The sequence below is a fragment of the Cebidichthys violaceus genome, unplaced genomic scaffold (genome assembly GCF_023349555.1).
Source record: "Cebidichthys violaceus isolate CVI_PGR_0920_01 unplaced genomic scaffold, fCebVio1.0.p SCAF_19, whole genome shotgun sequence".
In the NCBI taxonomy this organism is placed as follows: Eukaryota; Metazoa; Chordata; class Actinopteri; order Perciformes; family Stichaeidae; genus Cebidichthys; species Cebidichthys violaceus.
The window spans coordinates 2,849,953-2,874,952 of NW_027176361.1; the positions used below are offsets into that span (position 1 = coordinate 2,849,953).

A 25,000-nucleotide genomic window follows, 5' to 3' on the forward strand; every position below is an offset into this window, starting at 1 on the left:
AATAAAAAGCAGTGAAACGGACGTGTTTTTGTAAATAACAGTTTTATTTTCTGTCCTCTGTGTTTAGCTGCTGCCCTGCTTGGCGGCCATCCTTTTGTCTCTCTCCTCAGCGATGGTCAGACGGATTCCCTTTCCTCTGGGCAGGGACACCCACGGCTTGTTACCCTGGAGGAGAGGAAGGGGGCGGGACAAGGGGAGGGAAAGGGGGCGGGGACAAGGTGAGAACGGTGGACGAGATGCTCATTAATTATTGTCCATCGCTACTTAAATGTCAAATTAAACTCAGAAAAATGTACGAGTAACAATTGATAAAATTGTTACGTTTAATTTTAAGGCACAAAAAGGCCACAAATGGTTAAATTTGCTGCTTTTATTTGTCAAAAAGTTTCTGGACCGATTAGATAAAAACTAAGAATTTGAAGGAAAACCATATAAATAAAATACATAAATTCCATATTTATAGCTGGAAAGGTTTCTTTTTCTTCGTCGACATTAATTCAGACGAGATGATCCTCACTCAGTTTGATTATATATAATATATATATATATATAAATATTATAAAATAAATAAGTGTTTATAAAGATGATTCAGGAGCTCAGAACTTCTTAGAGGAATTGGTCGTTTATTTTCACTGCTGATCAAAACCAAAGCCGTCATCACCGCTCCGTCTGAATAAACAGAGAGAACTTGTGGGTAGATCTGAAGTCCAGCCCTTAAAGCCACAGAGCGCTCCCGCCTCTTCCTCACCTTGCCGATGATGAAGATGTTGGAGAGCCTGGTGGCGAAGTTGTTGCCCGTGCTGTCCTTGACGTGCACCACGTCGAAGGAGCCGGGGTGACGCTCCCGGTTGGTGATGATGCCGATACGCCCCAAGTTGGCGCCGCCGGTCACCATGCACAGGTTACCTGGAGGGGAGAAGAGGTCGCGTCAGGGTCGAGAGAACTCGAAGCGGCGCTCGTTCTAAACAAGGCGTGAGCGGCGAGGAACCTACTGGTGTCGAACTTGATGAAGTCGGTGATCTTGCCGGTGTCCAGGTCGATGCGGATGGTGTCGTTGACTTTGATCAGGGGGTCTGGGTAGCGGATGGTGCGGGCGTCGTGGGTCACCAGGTGGGGGATCCCCTTGGTGCCGACCATGAGCTTCTTCACCTTGCACAGCTTGTACTGCGGGAGGAAGAGGAGGGTCAGAGACGGTACGACGCGGCGAGTCAAACCTGAAGTTCAGCACAAGGTTCTCTGATTTGTCGTCTCCTGACTGTTGGTCTCACATGAATCAATCATGTCTTCATAGTTGCTCTGAGGAGCTCAGAATTTAATGTTTTTAACAGAATCTGATTAAAGCAAACGGTTTATTCAGGGCGAGATTTTAAATGAGAACATGTAGAATAAAATGATTTTAATTAAATATCACTATTTAAAGCTTACTTTTGGCTGCTTGGATGTGTTCAAGGACAGTCGGAAAGATGAAAATCTGAGAGGATAATGACGGCTTTTATATAAAAGGTGTAGTTTTGGTGAAAGACTGACACAAATCTACTCTAGAGAGAACGTCCAACTACATTAATCATCAACAGCGTTTATAAGAAGATGGATTCAGGAGCTCAGAACTTCTTAGAGGAATTGGTCGTTTATTTTCACTGCTGATCAAAACCAAAATCATCATCACTGCTCCGTCTGAATAGAATGAGTGAACTTGTCTGTAGATCTGAATGCTGAAGTCCAGCTCATAAATTGTGTCTAATTTAAATGTTATTCTCCTCACAGCGGAGGATTTTAACCACATTTAACCAACGTTTTTAGAGATTAAATCAGTTTGAAACGCCGCTGATCTTCTCATAAACTAAATCCTTAAAAGCCCGTCTCGCGTGCCGATTACTCCCGTTAACAACCGTCCTCGGCCAGCAGAACATCCAGCAACAACCTGCCGATTTTTGGCAGGAAGCTTTCAGCCTTTCCCGTCTACCAGGATTTCATATTTTAATATTTAATCGTGGACGGAGAAGCGCTCGTTTCTTACCTTGGCCTCCTCGGCGGTGATGCGGTGGACGGTGAAGCGTCCCTTCACGTCGTAGATCAGACGGAAGTGCTCGCCGGTCTTCTCGATGCTGATCACATCTAAAAAAAAAAAAAAAAAAGACAAAGATGTCCTCAGCGTCCAAATCACGTTTCATTTGACACATTCCGCCTCTTCACTGGTTTACCGCCATCTTGTGTTTAAACCATTGACGCCTACACACAGTGTTCAGTCTATTCATTTTAACACAGCAGTTTAACAATATGCAAAGTCCACCGACGCAACATCTCGTCTTGTTTGACAACTTTCAGCCCACCACTAACCACTCCAACGACTGACTTTCTCCTTGAGCAACTAATTTATCCTCTGAACACGACGACCCAACGTTGACAATTAACACCGAGACGCACATGAAGAAGAGGCCTGGGTGTAGTGATCGGTGTGTAGTGATCAGTGTGTAGTGATCGGTGAGTGTGAACAGGCGGTCATCACGCTGCCACGGCTTCCCCTGGATGTAGAAATGAAACACCTCCACACGGAGGCTGGACGAATCCTCCGTTCAAGACCCGACAACACTCTGTTTTGTTGCCATTTTAAATAAACACGACAGCAAATAAGTTTAAGTGTTTAAGTTTTAAGTGTGGCGAGAGTCTTCATACAAGATGCACTGAAAAAACTACATTTTAGAAAGAGCTTTTCACACCACAGACATGGACGGTGAAGCAGGACTTTTGTGTTTTTCAGAGCAAAGTAGAAAAAGAAAAAAAAGGGACAAACCCATAATACACATAAATTCAACAAAGAAAGCAGTTTTACCCTCAAATCTACACGTGACGAGTTCACGTGTGCGTTCTGTCGGCAAATAGTCTCAAATAATCACGACGTCCAACAAAACACCCCGGCTGTTTGACAAATCCAAAGTGTAAATATGTGGAAGCTCGACCCGGCGAGACTAGACTCAGACGTGACGACCGAGACTGAACCGACCGCTTGACAAATGAGTTTATAAACTCTGAGGACACTTTCAGAAGAAGAAGGAGGGAAAGTAAAGCATCACATTTAATCGACTAAAGTAGAAGCAAACGTCAAGGTCAAACGTTGGAATACACTCTGCTTCAGCTCCACACCTCTCCCGTTACCTAGTTTACGAGCTTCCAACAACCCCTCATAACGCGTTAAATACACAACATGTGATGTAGTTTGAGCTCAGAACTTCTTAGAGGAATTGGTGGTGTAGTTTCAGCTCATTGCTGATCAAAACCAAAATATTCATCACCGCTCCTGAACCCGACGCGTCCAAAACAACCACGGCACAAGCGCCTGAACTCACCCATGAACCCGGCGGGGTAGGTGATGTCGGTGCGGACCTTGCCGTCGATCTTGATGAACCTCTGCATGCAGATCTTCTTCACCTCATCCCCGGTCAGGGCGTACTTCAGGCGGTTCCTCAGGAAGATGATGAGGGGCAGGCACTCCTCAGCTTGTGGGGACCGGTGGAGGGACGAGGAGCCTGACGACAACAACAACAACAACAACAACCAGCGTTATCATCTTTAAGGGTGTCTGAGCACCACATTCATACATTTACATCCTCGCTTGGACGTAACTATTAAGCCCCAAACCATCTTATAATATCATTGATTCCACTATCTTATCTTTTGAATTACAAATATGTACTCTTCAGCACATTAACGAGACATTTAACTAGTTTTCTTATAGACGCATCTCAGAGAAAACTAGTTAAAAAAACTCCAATACACAGCAAACAAGTTATATTTACTAATTGATATCAGGTGTACCACTGATTTTAATGTCATTACAGTCATACAGCCTCCATTTACTACACATATTGTAGTAAATGGAGTACATATTAAAATATATCTATACAATAAAGCATAAGTGAGCAAACTCCTGTTTTTTAAAACAGGTATAGGACATTTAGCATGCATCTCCCAGCATGCAACGCTACCTTACAGTTGAAACAACAACGCTTGCTGAGACCATACATGATTAAAAATGGACACAAGTGAAGAAACGGGACAATAAAGAGTGACTTACGAAGACTCCGGTGAGCTTGTCAAGCATCCAGTGCTTGGGCGCTGCGACGCGCTTCAGATGCTTCTTCGGTCCTCTTGCCTGGAGGGAAGAAGAGAGACACACCGCGTAAATAACGGAGCGACAACCGGACGGAGACAACAAAGAACCGGCGGGGTTGTATTGTTTAGCGGGGCGAGCGAAGGCTGGGGACCCCGGGAAAAGAGAGGGTAAACTCGGATCGGTGCTGTTAGCGTGGCAATGCTAAGGTGGCAATGCTAACCATAGGCTTGAATGGCGGTTAGCCGCGGCCTAGCCATGCTAACGTTAGCACACGTTGAGCAGAAGGTATATTCACATTTAAAGTTTTACAGATTTAACTTTTTACAACGTGCAAGTCTCACAATGCCGCCATTTTTCAGAGCGACGCTTCAATCGCTGAAGAATAGTTTCCCCGTTTAATGAAGCAAGCTAACAGCGGTAGCCACGGTCAAGCTAACAAGCCGTGGAGGTTGAGATCCACTTCTTTTTTTTAAATCATCAATAAAGAGCAACCATCGATGCTTCTGGTTACAATTCAGACCTCGACCGGTCGATAAGACGTGGGATTTCAACCCAGGACGTGTATTCTGGCGATAATACGGCAGCAGAAAGAGATGTTTAGTGATTGTTTCAGAGAAGAATCGTGAGGAGGAACAGCTCACCATGTTGGAGTCTGCGGGGAAAAGGACCAACCGGCTTCCGGTTTAGAATGATATGGCCGACTACGGCAGACTGGGAGGGACAAAAGTACTGGAAAGTCGCGATAACAATACCGAATACTTACCGATCGGTTTTGTTGTACTGTCGCGATGTGTTTAATGTATACTGCTGGGATGATGAACTTATAACATTATTATAGTATATCATCGTGAATAACTAACTAAAGTAAGAAACTAAAACTTTCAAAATAAATGTAGTGGAGTAAACGTTTAAATATTCAATACCAACACTTTAGTTTCTGGTAACTTTGCTTATTTATATTATTAGTACAACATTTAAATCAAGTAATACATTATGATGTATTATTGTGTATCATAGGTTAAGAAATCCAGCAGTATATAAAGTAATTCAAATATATATATATATATATATGATTCTGGAATATCAATCTGCAGAATTTAATAATATTATAATGAAAGGAAAACATGAACTAGAATGGACTTAAAATTCAAGTTGTATTGGTTTAGATCAAACAATAAATAAAGTGACAGTTCAGATTAAAGTCAGAATGATCTTGACAATAAAAGTACATAATTCAAACAAGTTGATGTTTGAAAACAAGACGACATCGTTGCACAAGAGTGATGACATTCAGACTTCAGTGCTGATCAGGAAACGATCCCAGTCCTGTTGAGATGAAGCTGCTGCTGCTGCTCCGCCAAATGAAACCTCTCTCTCTCTCTCTCTCTCTCTTCTCTCTCTCTCTCTCTCTCTCTCTGTCTCTCTCTTTCTCTCTCTCTCTCTCTCTTTCTCTCTCTCTCTGTCTCTCTCCATCTCTCGCTCTCTCTCTCTCTGTCTCTCTCTCTCTCTTTCTCTCTCTCTCTGTCTCTCTCCATCTCTCTCTCTCTCTCTCTCTCTCCCTCTCTGTCTCTCTCTCTGTCTCTCCATCTCTCTCTCTCTCTCTCTCTCTCTCTCTCTCTCCTCTCTGTCTTTCTCTCTCTCTCTCTGTCTCTCTCCATCTCTCTCTCTCTCCCTCTCTGTCTCTCTCTCTGTCTCTCTCTGTCTTTCTCTCTCTCTCTCTTTCTCTCTCTCTCTCTCTCTGTCTCTCTCTCTTTCTCTCTCTCTCTCTTCTCTCTTCCATCTCTCTCCTCTCTCTCTCTCTCTCTGTCTCTCTCTTTCTCTCTCTCTCTCTCTCTCTCCCTCTCTGTCTCTCTCTCTCTCTCTTTTTCTCTCTCGCTCTCTCTCTCTCTCTCTCTCTCTCTCTCTGTCTCTCTCTCTTTCTCTCTCTCTCTCTCTCTCTCTCTCTCTCTCAGGCTGCAGGAACAAACAACAAACCCCAGGACGGACCTATTTATACCTTATAATAATAACAGAACAGCACAAACCTGATTATCAGAGTGTGTCTGGGGCAGAGCTCCAACTCACTAACCTACATTGTATTCAGCACATTTTCACACATTTTAGCAGACACACACACACACACCACACACACACACACACACACACACACACACACACACACACACACACACACACACACTTCAGCCAAATTCACCCTTATTAAAAGTGCATTTCCAACTGTATTAGTTATTGTTTTCCTATATTTTTTTATTGTTGTTTTTACCAGAGGTGGAATGAACTAGTACGCTCTCAAGTACAAATTCAGGTACTTGTACTTTACTTGTGTATTTCCATCTTATGCTATTTTATTCTTCTCCTGCAATAAATCACAGCTTTAGTTATATTCTAGTTATTTTATCCCTTTCCTGTCCAGTGAAAACCTGCCATCACCACTAGAGGGCAGCACTGCGTTACGTTCCTGAATGAGTCAACAGAGAACAATGTGAGCTGAAAACTTCAGTGGAAGAAAGACCAGAAGAAGAGTGTTAAATAAGACACATTAATAATAATAATAATAATAATAATAATAATAATACTCAAAGACACTTATTATAGAATAATCCTCATCTGCTGACATCAGAACTGAACTGATTATTCCCTAAAAACTGGAAAAAAAGAAGCAAAAGAATAAAACCGTCAAATCAAATTTTGGAATTATTTCAATTCCCAATAAAAAATTATTCTTTTATTTTTAATTCCCAATCATTTTCGAGGATATTTCTTCGAAAATCATTAGTGCCAAATAACTACGTAATTTGGCACTAATTCTAAGGAGAAATAGATAAAACTATATGCCTCCAATTACAGAGATTAATTCCACTAAAATGCTATAATAGCAACTCAGAGTGTTTAAGTAGAATAAGTAGTATTTAGGAATACAGTTTCCAATAATACATTAATAACAAATTACTTAAACTCAACAGAAATAACTAAAATAAAGTTAGTTTTGTTAATTTTCCATATAAACTTGTTCCTGAATTACACCGTTTTTTCCCAGAACACTTAAAATAAATTGTTACTGGAATAACAGAGTTATAAAACTTAAATAAAAGGTGTTCTTGGTGATTAGCCGCGTTGTATTTACCATCACGTGCCAGCAGATGGAAGCCTTGTGCAATAATGTTGAGTTCATAACTCTTTATTAAATATTTGGACTATTTTGAACATATATGCAGCAGCTCAACGTGTTGCTGTGTTGTTCTACGTTGTATTTAAAGCTCATGTATCTGATGGTAAACGTGTAAATAAAATACATTCACAACAGCTCAGTTTTCATTTCCTTTATTCCGCCCCCCCCCCCCCCCCCCCCCAACTCAAAGCCGTAACAAAAATACAAGCATTTTTTTTTTTTTAATATGATCTCAGTCATTTACATATTCATATAGATGTACAAGTGAGAGCCGGTGAGCAAAAGTGCTTTAAAATCATCTTTGAATAATATTCATTTAATTAGAAAAAAGACGGAAAGAGACGAACACAACACGACTTCAATCTACGGGTTTAAAAGTGAATATGATGAAATGAAAAAATGCATAAATCAGTGCAGAGTCTCCTTCAGTTTCACGAGGCGAGCGGAGGCCGAGCGTGTTCACGAGCGTGGAGAGGGGGGGCCTTGTAGCGCGGACCCTCTGACAGATATATCGCCGCTCACGTCGGAAGGCTTTCTCAGGCCCTTCGTGCGGTGGAACATTTTTTCATGACCCTGAGGCCCGCTGGGCCACAAATCACCGCTGTCACCAGGAAACCTGTAAATCCACTTCACCCGCTGCCGGGACCGCCGAAGGTTTACGCGGACGTAGAAGTCGGGACGAGTGTCGTCCTCCAAAAGATCGTTTCGGTCTGAATAGAGAAGGTTTGTTTTAATCCCTGTCATGTGGAAATGGGCTAAATATCGTCTTTATGGATTGGGGACAGACAGACCCTTATAGTTGTTGTTTAGTCTCTTTTTGTTGTTGTATTGTGTCTCTATGTGGACATTTTGTGTCTTTTGTAGTTGTTTTGTGTGTCTTTGTAGTCGTATTGTGTGTCTTTGTGTTAATTTTGTGCCTTTGTAATAGTTTTGTGTCTCTTTGTGTTCACTTTGTGTGTCTTTTGTAGTTGTTTTGTGTCTCTTTGTAACTGTTTTGGTCTTTTTGTCGTTGTTTGGTGTATCTGTTCAGTTGTTTTGGTGTCTTTGTGTTTATTTTGTGTAAGTGTATCTCTGCAGAGCCCCTTTGTGTCTCTTTTTAGATGTTTTGGTCTCTTTGTAGTCTTTTTGTGTCTCTTCGCTGTGTTGTGATTCTTTGCCATCATTTTGAATCTCTTCCACGTCTTTTTGAGCGACATCTCGTCGATGCCACGATGTGTTCGAAGCTAAATTGAAAGCGGAAAAAAAGAGGAATATTGAGACACCAGATAGCTGTGAGGTATATTTTGGTTCATAAGGTCTCTGCTGAGGTTAATCTGCAATATCGGGCGTCAAGGAGAAGAGGAAATGAAACCTCAGACGATTCAAACATCTCAAGGGGGGGGGGGCTTCACACAGCAGAAATAACATTCACTCAGCTGGGATCAAGGCTGGACCACGAAACAAGACACACACACACACACACACACACACACACACACACACACACACAAGGAACTTTAAAACAATGTAGAGCAGATGGAAACAAACACGAGACTTTCTGTAATTTGAAGAATGTTGTTTTGACCCACTTAGTCGACGAGACGGGCCGGAAAACCAGAATCAGTGGCGTCTGTCTTTTGGATTTGGAGGCGATGAGAAGCGTCTGTCTTTCTGTCTTTTAAAGGAGAGGATTCTGTCAAATTACTCGCCGCTTTTCGTCTTTCATTTAGGAAAGAAAAAGGAAGTTGAATTACTGTAACCGAGACCCTAATCGACATCCAAAAAAACCGGCATTAGGCGGTGTGTGTGTGTGTGTGTGCAGAGAAAATAGCCGGCTCGTTGAGGAACCGTGTGTAAGCTGACCTGTTTATATCTAAATAAATGAACAAGGCACAACCATGTGGTCTTCGTACTGCTCACGGTCCCTCTCTCTGTCTCTCTCTCTCTCTCTCTCTCTCTCTCTCTCTGTCTCTCTCTCTCTCTCTCTCTCTCTCTCTCTCTCTCTCTCTCTCTCTCACACACACACTTCCATCTCCAGACCTGCGCTCTTATCTCCAAACAACCCCAATAACCCGTGAAGTCTGTGTGTAACCGAACAAGTGCCGGTTTCACGGCTGCTTCTCTCGTTTCCATGCTGTAACACCATCCCCAACGCTCCTGTGTGTGTGGTATAGAATAGTTTGGTGTGTGTACGTATATATATATATATGTGTGTGTGTGTGTGTGTGTGTGTTCAGGTGTGTTGTTTCATGTGTGCGCGGTCCGATAGGAGACCCACAATGCCCGTGGTTGACAGACACGGCAGGTTGCGGTGAAAGGCCTTTGTTGCCGCCGCACGGTTCGGGCCCCCCCGGTCTCTTCTTACCACAACAGATACGTAGACCAGAGCCCCCGTGCCGACACGCAACTACCTACAGGAGGAACGTCCACGGTGCAGCGCCTACAGGGGGGCGAGAGGCGGAATGGCTGGGTGTCAATTTAAACCCTGGGGGACACAACGCCAGAGTTGACTTCATAAGTCTTGCGTTTTCTGTACCTTCGGAGACGCGGTAAGAACGATCAGAAGCTGGGAGCTAGTGATGCTAACGCGTTAGCCGCGAGCAGTAAGTATGGTGATAATAGGGTCTTTTGGGGCGGGACAAACTCGTTTTGACACAAACATCTAAAGTGGTAAAACAGGAAAAAACAAAACAAGACACGTGAATGTGTCTGTTCTTGCAAGTCGGGTTGCGTCCGCCTCGTAACCTCCATGTAGGAAGAAGTGCCATCAAGGATCACCGACACCGACCCGGGTCAGAAAACAAAACATGTATCGGCGACTCACATGACCCAATAAAAAGGCCTGCGTCGTTTTAATGGAGCGAGAAACAACCTGGTCCATTCAGGTGCCTGCGCTCCGAATCCTTTTGATCTAATTCATTACGTTCGGTAAAAGTAGAGCCGATCACAGAAGCGCTCCTTGTCCGGACGTCCAGATGCATATCAGCCACCGTCTTAAATAACATGCTCTGTGAACACGACTGGTCGAACTTAATTCAAACACACGAAAAAAGGAAAGAAAAGAACATTGAGAGAAACCGGTTCTCAAGACAATCGGTGTCTTTGTGAAGGTCTCCCACCAGAGACCGGAGTCTGACATTGTGCATTAAGAAAAACAGGAAACGTGGCGTTTGTCGTCCTTCACGAATCTCCACCATAAAGTCCTTGTTTTTCCTTCAGTTGATCGAGAGAGAGAAGAACGCTGAGGAAAGTCCAGCAGGTGTGCCGATCGGTTGCCCGAAAAGGTCAACAACGTCTCCAACCGTCCGCCGATCACTTTGTTTTGCAACGAAAATTGCTTTCTTTCTTTAAGCTGTCTTAAGCACAGTAGAAACAAGAGTTTGCCTCTAATCTCTTTCTGTTTGTCGCTCAGCGTCTCTTCGGTTTCCTCATTCTATCAGCCAAAGAAAGGGAGGAGACAGAACAGAACAGAGGAGAGACGATCTTCTCTCTCTTTGTCTCGGTAGTTTATCTCGTTCTCGTAGGTCAGCATCCGGCTGGCACGTCCGACATGAAGTCGAACTCGTTCTGACCCAGCCAGAGCTCGGGCAGTTCGTTGGCCCGGTCCAAACCGAGCTCCACCACCAGCGACATGAGGACCTCCTCGTCCACGGGGTCAAAGTCGATAATTCCACCGGCGGCGGAGCTTTGGTTCCCCATGCCGACGGCCATCCCGCCTCCGCCGAGGCCTCCGGACCCCCCGAGGAGCTGGTTCCCCGCGCCCAGAGGCGAGGCCCCCGAATCCCCGCTGAGCGCCGCCGGGCGCCGGGTGTCCCGCCGAGGCCCCGGCGAGGTTCTGGTAGTGCGAGTTGAGCTTCTGCAGCTGCATGCTGGCGATGAGGTGAGGCCCCGTCTGGAGGCAGAAGGGCTGGGGTTTGGCGAGCGGCGCCGTCGACGACAGCGACGACCCGGGCGGCGAGGCCGCGAGAACGGCGGACGGGGAGAACGGCGCGACAGAGGTCTTGGAGGACGGGTAGTGAAGCAGGGAGCTGAGCGGAGAGGAGGAGGAGGAGGAGAGGTCCTTCATCGCAGCGTGGGCGGTGCCAGGGAACAACAGCGAGGTCATCACCAGGAAAACACCAGAGCCTGCCGGAAGAAAGAGGGGAGGTGTTACGCAACGTCGTCAAAGTGGTCTCTGCTGGACGAGGACCAGGACTACACTGAGCCTGGTTCAGGACCAGCTAGAACTTCCTCACGGTAACTTTTACATACTTCCACTGACTGAAGCGGTCATTAAACAGCGTTTCCTGACAAACACGCGGCTGGCTACAGACCGCAACAACCATGGCGTTGTTGACTTAAAAGCGGCTTTAAATCACCGGAGTCTGAGAAACACACAACGAGCCCAGCCTGGTGACTGGGCGGGCCGCATGACTCGTGTGTGTGTGTGTGTGTGTGTGTGTGTGTGTGTGTGTTCGCTTGATGTCTGCTTTTCCTCTTGACCTATTGAGCAGCAAATTAACCGTGGGAAGGCCTGTGGGTACTAACAGGGGTTAGTGAGTGTTTATAGGTCTACATATGTGTGTGTGTGTGTGTGTGTGTGAATGGAGTTCCTAACACAACAGAGCCTTTGAGGATCTCAAAGAGTGATTGGGTCACATGGCAGGATAAATACATATGGGCCCTGAGAACAGAGCATATGTCTGACCGTGTGTGTGTGTGTGGAAGAAAGTGTGTGTTGTGTACAGCCTTACACATTGAGAAAATGTGTGTTTTTCAGTGTGTGTGTGTGTGTGTGTGTGTGTGTGACTGAAAACCCTTTTGCAGAAAAACTCCTTGAGGCTCATGTTAAAGTCCCCGAGCTGGTTTATATTACATGCAGTTCAAACAGCGTGTGTGCTTTACCACACACACACACACACACACACACACACACACACACACACATCATGCGGCTATCCTTTGAGTAAGTCAATCACTTAATATGTGCGCACACACACACACACACACACACACACACACACACACACACACACAGCCCCTCCTCCCAGCACCGGCTCGTATTTAGCGAGGACATAATTGCTACAGGCAGGCATGCAGCTGCACTCCACTGATAGAGTTAATACACACACAAAGATACCAAACAGCTGTCAATGAAAGGTCTGTGTGTGTGTGTGGGCGCGTGTGTGTGTGTGTGTGTGTGTGTGTGTGTGTTCATTATTCATTGACTGATTACTGTCAGGCCTGCACATGGTGCCTCCGCTCAACAGCTTTCCAGCACATTGAGTCCAGCAGACACAAACAAATCAAAATACTAAAACTGCACAAAGAAAACAGCTTGATACTTAAAGATTTGGATTCCTAAAAACTATTAAACACGTTTTTTAAAAATGTTTTAAATGTGCATTATTAAGGATCCTAACTGACTTTCCACTGGCGGCGTTTTCATCCGAAACATCACGACAATTAACCAGCAGATTGCCATTTTGTGACTATTTCTATTATAACATCTTGTTTACTTTCGTTTGGTTTGACGTCACAAACCAGAGGAATTATGGGTATTGAAGTAGAGCAGCTTTAACTGCTTGTTTATGTTTGTGGTGGGAGAGAGATTCTAAGTCTTTTTAAAGAGATTTTGAAGTTTATAAAACCGTTAGAAGACTTGGTAAAAAAAGCTGGACTTCAGCTCTCTTCACACACGTTGTGTTTTAACGAGAACAAAGTGTGAAGAAGTGGACCACATCGCTGCCGAGCGGAGTGGAGGAGGGATGCTGGAGGAGAGCCAGAGTTCTTCCTCTTCACAGCTGACCTGACTCATTGTTTTCCTTCCAACACTTTTTATGAGATTGTACAATCGGCGCTGGCTCTAGATATATATTTCATGTATCGGTCGGGCTGCTGTGTTGGCCCGTGAAGCCGTCTGCGTTTACTTTAATGACGTAAAGAGTCTCCTCCTGCTATTATTAGCTCTGATGCATAATCAACACAGAAACATGATTAACGGAGGATTAAAGTTGTAGCTGCAGCTCTGTTGTGAACGTTTGATGAGCGATGTTAAAGTCACCAAACGCTCTACAACATCACGTGAGCTCGAGGTGCCTTTCGTAGATGTTCCGGAGCTTTCTATCAAATCACAAGACCTGTCACACGGACGACAACTACACAAGTGGATCTTGTTGTTTGGTCATTAAATGTGATATGAATTAAATAAAAGTACAATAATTCACTACACACACAACAACAACAGGGGTTTCAATTACACAATTAAAGCGTGACTAGCCAATTGAGTCCCTTTCACACACACAGACACACACGCACACACACACCATATGCTGTCCCAGCATGACGCATTCACCATTTGCTTTAATTGCCTCCAACTCCACGGTGAAGGCGGTTAATGAGAAGCCAATTAAAGAAGAAGACAGAAAACAGACTTCAGCTAAGTTTTTAGTCTGTTTGTAAAATTTAGAAAAAAGACGCAAATTACTTCTTAAAATGTAAAAATTGTAAAATTTGTAAGTATTATTAAGATAAAAATTGTAAAATTTGTAAGTATTATTAAGACTGCTCTTTGTGCAATGATGCTTAAACTGTACGATAACTTGTGCAGCTCCATGAATACATAATTGATCCCTGGGGAGAAAAAAAAAAAGGATTATGTAGAATAAAAATGTAAATTATGTAAAGTATAAATTAAGTATTCTGATTCTGGAAAAAAAACCTCCAATTAATATTAAGCTGGTGTCACACGTTTGAGGTTGAAGAATCACAACGAATGCAAAAGTGCAAACATGCTTCAAAGAAACCAGAAGTGGTTGCATTTAGAGAAAGAAACACAAATGCAATCGTGTCGTTAGTTTCTACTATTAACGATGAAACCCTGGTGGGTGTACAGAGACTTCATGATGTTTAAACCAGAGCTCCTGCAGTGGAAAGCTTCAGCTGGAGGCAGAAACAAACAGCCGCTTGACCTCATTTAAATGTTATGTAAACACTTTAGGAGGGAGACTCATTCACACACTTGACAAGTCCTGTCAGAGGGAACACACCAACCTGTGAGGAGGAAAAACAAGCCCGGTGCAGCCCAGAGGAGTCCAGTCCAGCAGAGTCCAGAGAACAGTCCAGCAGAGTCCAAAGAGTTGTGTTGTGGATATTAAAAACAAGTTAAAGTGGTTTCTAGAGGCTGAACTGGAGAGACTCTGGAGGGTTCGTCAGCTCCTCAATGAGCTCCTTACTGAATGAGGAGCGCTCAGTGCCTCGCGCTCTCCTCACTGACCAGCCCGGGGTGTGTGTGTGTGTGTGTGTGTGTGTGTGTGTGTGGGAAATCCCCAAAACCAGGAAATGGGTTCACAAAGGATCCGGATGGACAGATCTTATTGGTCGAGGCAAACACAAGTGAGCGGGGACCAAATAATGATTGACTCACATTGAGCACATTATCATTCAAATATATAAGTATTTATATACGTTTTATGTGAAGCGTAACCGACAACCATGGTCGTAACTGCTCTAGGTTACTTAGAAAATATCCCAAAAATTCACCACTCTTGCTCTTATAACTTCATATTTCGTCGTTTGTACACTTTTATTTATTACAGAATTGTTTTTAATCATCTTCTTCCTTATGTAAAACACCAGCTTGGAAAAATGATACATAAATGAAGGCAAGGCAAGTATATATACATATATATATATACATATATGTATATACATATATATATATATATATATATATATATGTATATATATATATATGTATGTATATATACATATATATATATATATATATATATATATACATACAATGTCAAAGAATTTAAGTGATTTGTTGTCAACAGCCAAACAAGTACATTTTATTGATACAGCCCAATATCGCACATTTTCCTCCAGGGACAAATAACATCAGGTATTTTAGTATTTGGTGTATTCGTGTTGTACACACCCATCGGCTGTGATCATAACACAAACTGGTCTCCGTAGTAGAAGTACACGAGGTGCAGCTGCAGCTCGGAATGAGCGAATGAATAGTTTTTTCTTCGGAGCTTGTTGACGCTGAAAAGACTCCGCCGTGTGAGAACTTGTAGAAAGCGATGGGTGTGGGTGTTATTTTAAGGTTTTAACAACTTGTCGGATAAAGTTGTGACTTGCTTTCCCCCCCCCCCATGAAGCTTGGGAACAAGCCGTGCTTGTTAAGCGTCGACACGGTGACGAGTCACAACAGGCGCAAGTCGCGTTGCACAATTGAATTAACTTCCTGTGATTGTGACGGATTAAAAACCTGCCATGAATGTCGGCTATTTCTTGTTTTTGAGGAGGCATTTTCACCTTTATTTGACAATCCAGAGGGAAGAGGCAGACAGGAAAGAGAGAGGGAGATGTAAAATAAAAATAAACCATCATAGCGTTGTAGCGCGCTAACTTCCATACAAACTAAACCAACAGTACGGTTGCAGCCTCATTGAAATTTAACAGCTTAATGCTTCGTCCACACACTCTTGTCACAACGTAGGAAACAACGTCGCTATCGTCAACTTTGTCCGGCTCATTTTCTGTAACCAGTGTAGCATTAAAGCGTGGTGGAATTAGCAAGGTAGCTAGCTTGCAAGCTTGCATCCGCTGTCTTCCCAGCAAGCTAGCAAGCTACCTTGCTAATTCCACGTGCTTTAACGCTGTGTTCCGTGGTCATTTGACTAGTACAAAAAAAAAATAGTGACAAGTAAAGTGCTGTGAAGTGTTGTAAAGTGTGTTTCAGCTCACTGGGAAGAGAGCGGACGCAGCTCTGGAGACGGTTGGCTGGCTAGTTAGCGAGCTAGCATCCCCTTCTCCGGAAACGGCAGAGAGTGAGATGGATGGACTGTTGGTCATCAGACCGCTGTTCGGCTCATTTTTCTGTAACCAATGTAGCATTAATGTATGGTGGAATTAGCAAGTTAGCTGCCTAGCTAACAGCAATCTCCATTTTTTTTGTACAAATCAAATGAACACAGAAAAACACTTCTACTAAAAATGAAACATAATTCGGGGTTTTGCAGAATTTAACTTGTCGCGATGAGTTTGTGTGTCGAAGATCGTTTTTCAAGAAATGTCCCCTTAAACCATGACAGCGGGACAGCAAACTATACCAGGACCCTGAAACCGAAGCAGCTAAATGGAACACAGCCACCACTTTTTCATGTTATTTGTGAGCTTTTTTTTCTGGAGACGTGTCAACATGTCTGCTGTGGAAGAAAAACAAAAAACAAATAGGGTCCTTCCAAGCTCCGGGTTCGTGAGGTGAATCCAGCCTCCGGAGTTTATACACCGCCGCTCTGCAGGGCAGATGTTGCTCAGTCTGAAGTGAAAACACCATTGAGAGAGAGAGAGAGAGAGAGAGAGAGAGAGAGAGAGAGAGAGAGAGAGAGAGAGGGGCTGGTGGTCTGCGAATGATTTGCATAACTGCATGTTTTTGTTGTGGAGACGTCCTCGTGTGATTACAGACGCTGATGAATATGTACCGAGTGATTTATCACAGCCGTCGTGTGGCGGTTGGAACAGAAGAGAAGATCTCAGTCATGTTTAGTGAGACATCAGAGTCAAACCTCAGACTGCCGTTAACGTCACGGCCACTTAAAACCCTTAACATGTATTCACAGCTCGTTTTATTTTATTGCACTTTTATTGGTCACACAATTTGGTGTGGCTGGGTGATGAAGCCATGTGTACACAACAGAAACATAACAGATAAACACACTCAAACATAATATTAAACCTTCATTTGTGTGCTTTTTGCAACTTTCACTGCAACTTTGATTTCCTCTTAATTCATCATTGCTGCAACAAAATCAATTTCCTCTTTTTATTAGTGAATCTGTAACACCAGACCACCCTGTCGCAGGAGATTCTCTCCTCCTATTTTATTCATAAGAGACAAACAAAAGGCTGCTTTTGGGGGGGAAAATCACCAAAAGTGTCGTTGGGGAACCTCCACCAATCTCCCCCCGCCCCCCCCCCCCCCCCCCAAAAAAAAATCCATTCACCATTCATGTCTGCAGAGGGACGACGTCATTACGCGCCAACAACACGCAGCCGCCGTGGTCCAAGTGCCACGCGCTCGGCCTCTCTTCCGTTAAGCAGATAAAAGGTGGCATCTGTCTTTATTGTGCGAGTAAATCCCCTCCGCCATTGACCGCAGACACTTCACATGTTGATGAGGAGATGGAGGAGGAGGAGGAGGAGGAGGTATAGATGGAGGCCCACTTTGTTCAACCCTTCTGGGGCGGAGACGTTATGCAAATCAAAGTAAACCGTTTGTGCTCTCCATCGTAGCAGGACAATTAATTACAGCATGTTGGTTTTTCTTAATGTGTATTAAAAGTGCTTTGTTTCGGAAGAATTCCCCAAAATTTAAACAGACTCATGTAAATGTTTGCAAAACTCCCTTTTTCCCCCCAACAGGACGGGCGAGGCTTTGGTTGATCTGAACCTACAGCGAGAGTCAGGTGACAAACTATTCAAAGCACTGTGGTGGAAAAACAAAACAATAAAATAAATAAATAAAAGGTGCTGCTGCTGATTTGCATAAAAGTCGTTGGAAAAAGTTTGTTTTTTTGGCCTCGGAGCAGTGAAGGTGTGTTCAACACAACAACCAGAACATGGAGAACCTGTTGATTTAGTCGCAGTTAAATGACAGGAGGTCCAAGTGTGATGAAGAGGTTTAATGAAACCGATGGGAGCACAGAATCACAAAAAGGTGGACCGCGCCACACGTCAACAAACACGGCTGACCGGGACAAACGGATGTTTCTTAGGCAGATTTTTGGTGTCAAGTCTTATCAGTTTTGTGCGCCTACATATCCAACCGTAAACAACCAGAAGACACTTTTGTTTTTTTTGGTGAGAAGACAATCCAGGAATTCCAGCAGTGCCCTGAATCCTCTCCAGTTTCCACAAGTTTTTCCAATTTGACTCTGCGGAGCAACGAAAAACTACATAAACACACAAAGTGTCTCACGTCTCTCATGTTTAGAGCCCTTCTTCACGGTAACCGTGTAACCCCTCCCTCACCCTCCTCCTCCTGCTCCTCCTCCTCCTCCTCCCAGTTTATGAGATAGAATTTCAATCGTCTCTCCTTTTCCAAACTCGTAAACGGTGTAATGGGTTTCATTTGCTCCGGCTACGTTGGGCTCAAACCGCCGAGGTGACCGCAGCAGTGTTCATAAAGATCACAGGGAATCCTCTCACTCACACACACACACACACACACGCACACGCGCACACACACACACACACACACACACACACACACACACTTCTGTTCAGCACATGCCGGCTCCGGCTGGTGACTCCTACATTTGGTGTGAATTTCCAGGCCATTAATTTAGGGGTAACATCACTTCTAAAAGGAAACAGGGCCGACATTTGTGGTTCCTCTTTCAAAAAAAAAAAAAAAGCCGCTCTCCATTAAAAAGCCTCTTTTAACCGACACACACTTCATAAATCACCGCTTAAAGACGCAGCGGAGACACGTGACAACAACATGCTCTCCTGTCTTTTATTTTCAACAAACGCCCGCGGTATGGACATCAAAACATGCCGACAGTTTAAAAACAAAACATCATTCTGTGAAAACAAATGCATCGACATACGTACTCAAACAATTGAACTTTATGCTAAAACATTCAGACGAAAGATTTCATGTTTTATCCAAAGTGGAATCAAATAACAAATTCACGGTTTTGTGAGAAGCGAGGTCACAGACATATATTGAGAATGATATTGTTAAAAGTTGAAGATAAGGCAATCAAAACCTTTGGAAAATCAGCAAGAAAAAAAAAAAGAAAAAATGTATTTTACATTTTCAGATAAAACTAATTATAGATTGCAATTCCTGAAAATGTTTTTTAGTTGCCACAATTAAAGTTAAGTGGCTAAATACATTTATTCAAGGTCCATTTTCTGTCTTTTCCAAGTATGGAGTAGAAAGCTCCTAAAAAAAGCTAAATGGTGGAACTTGAAGTGTTTTTTGTTGTTGTAAAACTACTACTAGCTAACTAGCCAGCTAACTTAAGCATGAAAATGTGGTGGAATAATGAAGCTAATGTTAGCTAGCTAACTAGCCAGCTGACTTGAGCATGAAGAGATAATGGAATAAGGAAGCTAATGTTAGCTGGCTAACTAGCCAGCTGCGCTAAATGAGAAAAATTGCTGTCGTCAGATATTAAGTCATGAACTCTGATTCACCAGATTTTGTAACGCGCCGATAGCTTAATTTCCAGTCGGCAGAAAGTAAAGAACAGGCTAGTGTTGTGGTTATAAAGCTACACGGTGGTTACAGAAGTTGAGCCACTTTCAACAATGAAAAAGCTAATTTTTATACATTTGGTAAGAAATGTCATGAAATTGTGGGATTGCTCAATACAAAAAACAACATTTCTGTGATGATGCATTTAGCCGCCACATGTTTTTTTTTTCCCCCCACTTATGTTAAAATTCCATCTTCATTAAGTGGATTTGAAGTGTGTGATGTGCAGCTGTGCAACGTGACTGATGTGCCACATCACACACGCTACAGCTGGAGGGGTTAAAACAAGACGTCTCCGTTTTAGGACCGCAGATAATCAGATGCACTTGGCAGCTATTTTTAGAACCGTTTCGGCATTTTAACGACCGACAACTGAGATCTTTGCATTCACACAAAAAAAAAAAAAAAAAAAACAGACTTTGCAGAGCGTTTCGGGACATCACAGCTACATTTAAAAGGCAGCTACAGTGGAGATCATTTCATATATCTATATATTTAAACAGAGGAACAGATTTCACCATTTTTTCCCCCAAAGATTCCTAAGATTTCGGTCAACGAGGACGTTGTTTAGTGATCTTCAAACGTTTCGAGGCTCGTTGAAGATGCATTTACGGCCCTTGTGAGAAAACTTGCTTCCGTTAAATCTTCAAGCAGCAGCAGCAGCAGCAGCCATGTTTGTTTATTGACCTGAAGTTAAAACGTTACAAGTTCATGAAATCTTTGGAATTGTAAATGGTAAAAAGTGTTTGTTTTTAAATCCATAGACAGACGACAACATTTGCCCAAAGCGGAGACCTTCCTCTTCGTCTAACTGTCCAAACTTTCTCAGACTTTCCAGGTTTCTCAATTCATTTGATCTACTTTTAAGGACTTTCCAGACTGTTTCTGTTCGTATAACGAGATGTTTTGTGGAAGCTCGGTGTTTGGTATTGTGTCTGTTTTAGTGCTCATCTGTCCTGCGGGGGGGGGACCGAAACCGGACACCTGCAAAAATCTGTTTTTCCGTTTTGTTTAAAAAAAAATATCCGACTGATAGGATGAACACAAACTCACACACTGAACTTTACCATTCGCACAAACCTTTTTCCAAAAAACAAAAGGATTATGAACAGTGTACAGAAACCACATCACCACCCCCCCCCCCCCCATATTAAACTGTTTTCCCTGGAAACACTCAGCTAATGTTTTCCGAAGCCTTCTCTCGCTCTCTTTCTCTTCTCCTGCCTTCATCCCTCCCTCGTTCGCTCCGCGCCTCGGGGCCGAAGGGGTCCGCTTCATATTGTCTTCATTAAAGACGGCGAGTATCGACCTGGTTTGGAAACATGGTGTGTGTTTGTGAGGAGGAGGAGGAGGAGGAGGAGGAGGAGGAGGAGGAGGAGGAGGCTGCCAACTCCTAAACCACATTCTTTAAATTCCCTGTAAACAAGAGAAAGAGAGAGAAATGAGAGGGGTGAGGGTACATGGGTGAACACACACACACACACACACACACCCACACCCACACACACACACACACACACACACACAGAGGACAAAAGGGTCAAATTCATCTTGTTAAACGGGATGCAAAACGACGCTAAATGTACGATTTAGACACCAAGAGAAACCAAACCAAAGATGGAAGCAGAGATACACACATTTATTTTACACACACACACACACACACACACACACAATGCAAAATAACATCTGGCTGAGGCCGTCGCCTCCGAGGAAACGCGACACAAGCATGCAAAAAGGGAATTGATATGGAAATTACAACGTTAAGCAATACTGCAAGTTAATTTGCATCAGGACACAGATTTGATTTCCACATCTGACTCACTGACTCACACACACACACACACACACACACACACACACACACACACACACTTTTGACACAATAGCTGCATTAGAAAGTCTAGTCGCCGGTTTACGTTGCACTGCAAACAATGCCGCTTTGTTCGTCTATTGTTATGTTAAATTTCCTGATTTGAGAAAAATCAACACGTTGCACGCTCACACACACACACACACACACACACACACACACACACACACACACACACACACACACACACACACACACAGGGGATCAGAGGGTGAGTGATTGCCCTGACGCAGTGAGGGAGGATGTCCTGTTTGTTGGCCATTGTGGAGCTGTCAGTGGAGTCCTGTCACGTCGGGCCTGCGGTGACAGCGGCGTCTTTACCGAGAGGACAGAGTGAACCGTTCCACTGCTCCCCTGTGTTTGACTCCTCTGGTGGTTTCACTTAAAAAGCCACGTGGCGACTCCCAACACAAGCACGACTACGTGTTTACTGACCCAAAGCCTGTTTGTGTTGGTTCAGGACGTCGTGTTCTGACACACAGAAGCCTCCGGATTCATTTTAACGAGGCCGCGTGACGTTGATCGTTTCCACCAAAACAATAATAATAAAAAAAACAAAAAACGAAGCGTTCTTTCTACCGTTTACCTGACGTCTGCCAGGACAAAGAGAAAGTAACTCTCCACAGCGGTAGAGCTCTCTGTGTCATGAAGCTTTGAGGTGTTTTGACATTTGATAAAGCTGCAAATTCACAGATTTCTCTTGAGATTTATGACCTCATCAACTCTAGAAACAAGAAGAAGATCAGAGGCTGACGGGCTTTTAGTCACTCCTGTTTATATAATATTCTTTACATCTTTCTCTCCGTCTTCCTCATTATGTTTCAGGTGCTTGTCAGGCGGTTGGACGTCACCCTCCTTTTTTGTATTTATGTATATTTTATAGACGAAAAGATTAATTGAAACATGTGAAAAAGTTGCAGATTCTTTCTTTTTTCTCCCCTCCATCAGTTCTCTCTCCGTCCGTCTTGCTTTACCAGATGTAGACGGTAAATTGTGGTAAAGTGACGAGTGTCCACGGGGGCCTCTGGTATTTACTACCTGCAAACGTTCATCCATCACAGCGTCTGTGGGTGGGTTTCATACCGCCTGTGTGTGTGTGTGTGTGTGTGTGTGTGTGTGTGTGTGTGTGTCTCTTGTGTGAGTCTGAATGTGCTCGTACGTCTTCTCTGTACATGTTCGGATGTATTTCTTCGTGTCAACGTGTATTTTTAAATTTATTTTTTTGCGTGTGTTCGCAGAAGAGAATTAACGAGAACGAGTAGCAGGATGTAAAGATGCCGCCATATTTCCCTGCTGACACACACACACACACACACACACACAGACGCAGACGCAGTCCCAGGGGAAATCTCGCTACCAGTCTCGTAAACACAGAGTTGTGAATCCACTCGGTCAGACAGCTGCTGCCGCCTCTGACAATCACCTAATAAAAAAAAATAAAATCTCATTTTAATTGACACGCCCGCTTAACAGGCCTCAGTGTGAACGCATGAGAGGGAAAACAATAAGAAAGACCGAGAGAGCGAAAGCAGGAAAACACGTGCGGCCTTATATTTTTAGCGCTAGCGTCGCTCTGTGTATCTTCTGTTTATTCTATCGTATTCAGGTTATATTGAGAGGATAGTAACAGTAAACATGTTTATGATTTCTGGGAGAGAAACATGTTGGTTTTAATTATTTCTGAAACGATAACTTGACTCGGTAGTAAAAGGCTGTTTGATGACCTGTTTTTTCGACGCGTTAGCATCTTTATCCATAATAATACGAAGTGTATTTGTTGAGTTTGTAATGAAACTAGTGCCTAAAGATATCAAATACCCCGTGTAGCAGGAAACAGAAATACTCAAAGTGATACTGCACTTTTCAAAAGTGAGGTAACAAAGTGCTATACGGGAATAAATAGAAAGTAAAAGAGATGATGGACATGAAGAGTGCTAACGTTAGCATTCAGCTCAAAGTACAGTGGCGGCTGATGATGTGGAGCTCTGATAAGACGGATGCTAACGTTAGTAAGCTAACGTACCAATTTTAGCATTCAGCTCAAAGTACAGCAGAGCCAAAGTACAGTAGAGGCTGATGATGTAGAGCTAAATCCGATGCTAACGTTAGTATGCTAACGTACTAATGTTAGCATACTAATGTTAGTATGCTAACGTACCAATTTTAGCATACTAACGTTAGTATGCTAACGTACCAATTTTAGCATTCAGCTCAAAGTACAGCAGAGCCAAAGTACAGTAGAGGCTGATGATGTAGAGCTAAATCCGATGCTAACGTTAGTATGCTAACGTACTAATGTTAGCATACTAATGTTAGTATGCTAACGTACCAATTTTAGCATACTAACGTTAGTATGCTAACGTATCAATTTTAGCATTCAGCTCAAAGTACAGCAGAACCAAAGTACAGTAGAGGTTGATGATGTAGAGCTAAATCCGATGCTAACGTTAGTATGCTAACGTACTAATGTTAGCACAAATAGTTCACGGATATAAGCACAATTTACATGTCATGGGATTATACAAAGAAGGACGATTTGTTTTTTTTGGATTCAGTAGTAACAGGAGGTCGTAAAAATATTTTGCAGCCGAATCAAATTGTTTACAGGATGTTCAACCTTTGTTTTCATGTAATACTCGACTTGTCTCTTTACAGGGCTCGTATAAAGACAAGAAAGCAGTCCATGAATAAGTGATTTGAGTTTACAGTTAGATATACAATCCCTCCTCCACCGTGTGGACGTTGGTTTATGGTGTTTTGCCGGTTACGCTCTTGTCTTTTTGACTTGTGACGGTTCCATTTTGTTCGGACGCGCTCAGAGAACGAGCGGCGCAAAGAGCATAAACGCCTTCATTTGCGCTCGGAGCTCGAACGCCATCCGTGGAGTATAGAGCTGAGCCTAAAAGGTGAATTGAATTTGAGTAAACGACGAGTAAAAAAAAATTAACAAAAAAATCTTCGGGGTGGTCCGCCACGGTCAAATCTGTTTCATATTCAACTGGAAATATTTCGACGCTCGTCGTCGTCGTGTGGGGTCTGCAATCTACCGCGGATAATGAGATAAAACAGATTATGTGCTACAAATAGATTGCGTATTCTTCTTATTTTCACCGCCAAAAAAAGTACTGTGCGGTGAGCTCATATTGTGCACGATGAAATGTGCACATTGTTAGTTAAACAACATGGGTTTGGGACAGGATTCTGGAGATTACCACTTTAAGATTGGAATCTTTTACGGTCCGTTCGTGCCAGCAGACGGAACAAAACACAAATACTAACTCGCACTGCACAGTTTCTCAGGGAAACCAATGTTTATAAGCTGCACAGTACCGATCCACCCCGATGATGTCATGCGTGTGTGTGTGTGTGTGTGTGTGTGTGTGTGTGTGTGTGTGTGTGTGTGTGTGTGTGTTACGGCCCTATTCTTCTTCGTGTGAATTTGTTAAGTCGGCAGACGTGTGGGTCTGTCTTTTAAATCAGAGACAGAGACCCAAAAAAAAAAAAAATATTCCGATATTTATATTATGAAGCCGTCACTTCTTCGGTGGTTTTTTTCGGTGTCTCGCGGTGACATCACTCATCTTGTGAGTAGAAGAGACGGAAAGAAAA

The 25,000-nt window shown here is 43.3% G+C and overlaps 3 protein-coding genes and 3 non-coding genes across 7 annotated transcripts in view; all 6 read right to left on the bottom strand.

The window, feature by feature from the left end:
* Positions 1-23: 23 nt before the first annotated feature.
* Positions 24-4,783, bottom strand: rps4x (ribosomal protein S4 X-linked). The gene is given in 8 exon segments (XM_068713254.1): positions 24-165; positions 749-906; positions 993-1,164; positions 2,018-2,115; positions 3,345-3,491; positions 3,494-3,524; positions 4,073-4,150; positions 4,753-4,783. Coding segments are annotated over 8 exon segments (789 nt in total). The 5' UTR covers positions 4,756-4,783; the 3' UTR covers positions 24-63.
* On the bottom strand, positions 593-664 carry LOC137874984 (small nucleolar RNA SNORD61). Its single transcript, XR_011103376.1, has one exon. It is a non-coding gene; the product is annotated as a small nucleolar RNA SNORD61 (small nucleolar RNA).
* On the bottom strand, positions 1,598-1,669 carry LOC137874982 (small nucleolar RNA SNORD61). The gene has a single exon (XR_011103374.1). It is a non-coding gene; the product is annotated as a small nucleolar RNA SNORD61 (small nucleolar RNA).
* On the bottom strand, positions 3,217-3,293 carry LOC137874983 (small nucleolar RNA SNORD61). Its single transcript, XR_011103375.1, has one exon. It is a non-coding gene; the product is annotated as a small nucleolar RNA SNORD61 (small nucleolar RNA).
* A 2,681-nt stretch (positions 4,784-7,464) lies between the features above and the next one.
* cited1 (Cbp/p300-interacting transactivator, with Glu/Asp-rich carboxy-terminal domain, 1) lies at positions 7,465-14,470 on the bottom strand. Its single transcript, XM_068713226.1, is given in 3 exon segments — positions 7,465-11,031; positions 11,033-11,384; positions 14,292-14,470. Coding segments are annotated over 2 exon segments (579 nt in total). The 5' UTR covers positions 11,365-11,384; positions 14,292-14,470; the 3' UTR covers positions 7,465-10,784.
* Positions 14,471-18,754: 4,284 nt separating this feature from the next.
* Positions 18,755-25,000, bottom strand: part of hdac8 (histone deacetylase 8) — a 22,417-nt gene continuing 16,171 nt past the window's right edge. The window contains exon 10 of one of the 2 annotated variants that reach the window (XM_068713238.1): positions 18,755-20,934. In XM_068713238.1, the coding sequence (XP_068569339.1) occupies positions 20,793-20,934 (142 nt within the window). In that variant the 3' untranslated portion in view covers positions 18,755-20,792. The remainder of the gene's footprint in view (positions 20,935-25,000) is intronic. The other variant, XM_068713239.1, reaches the window with a different exon arrangement.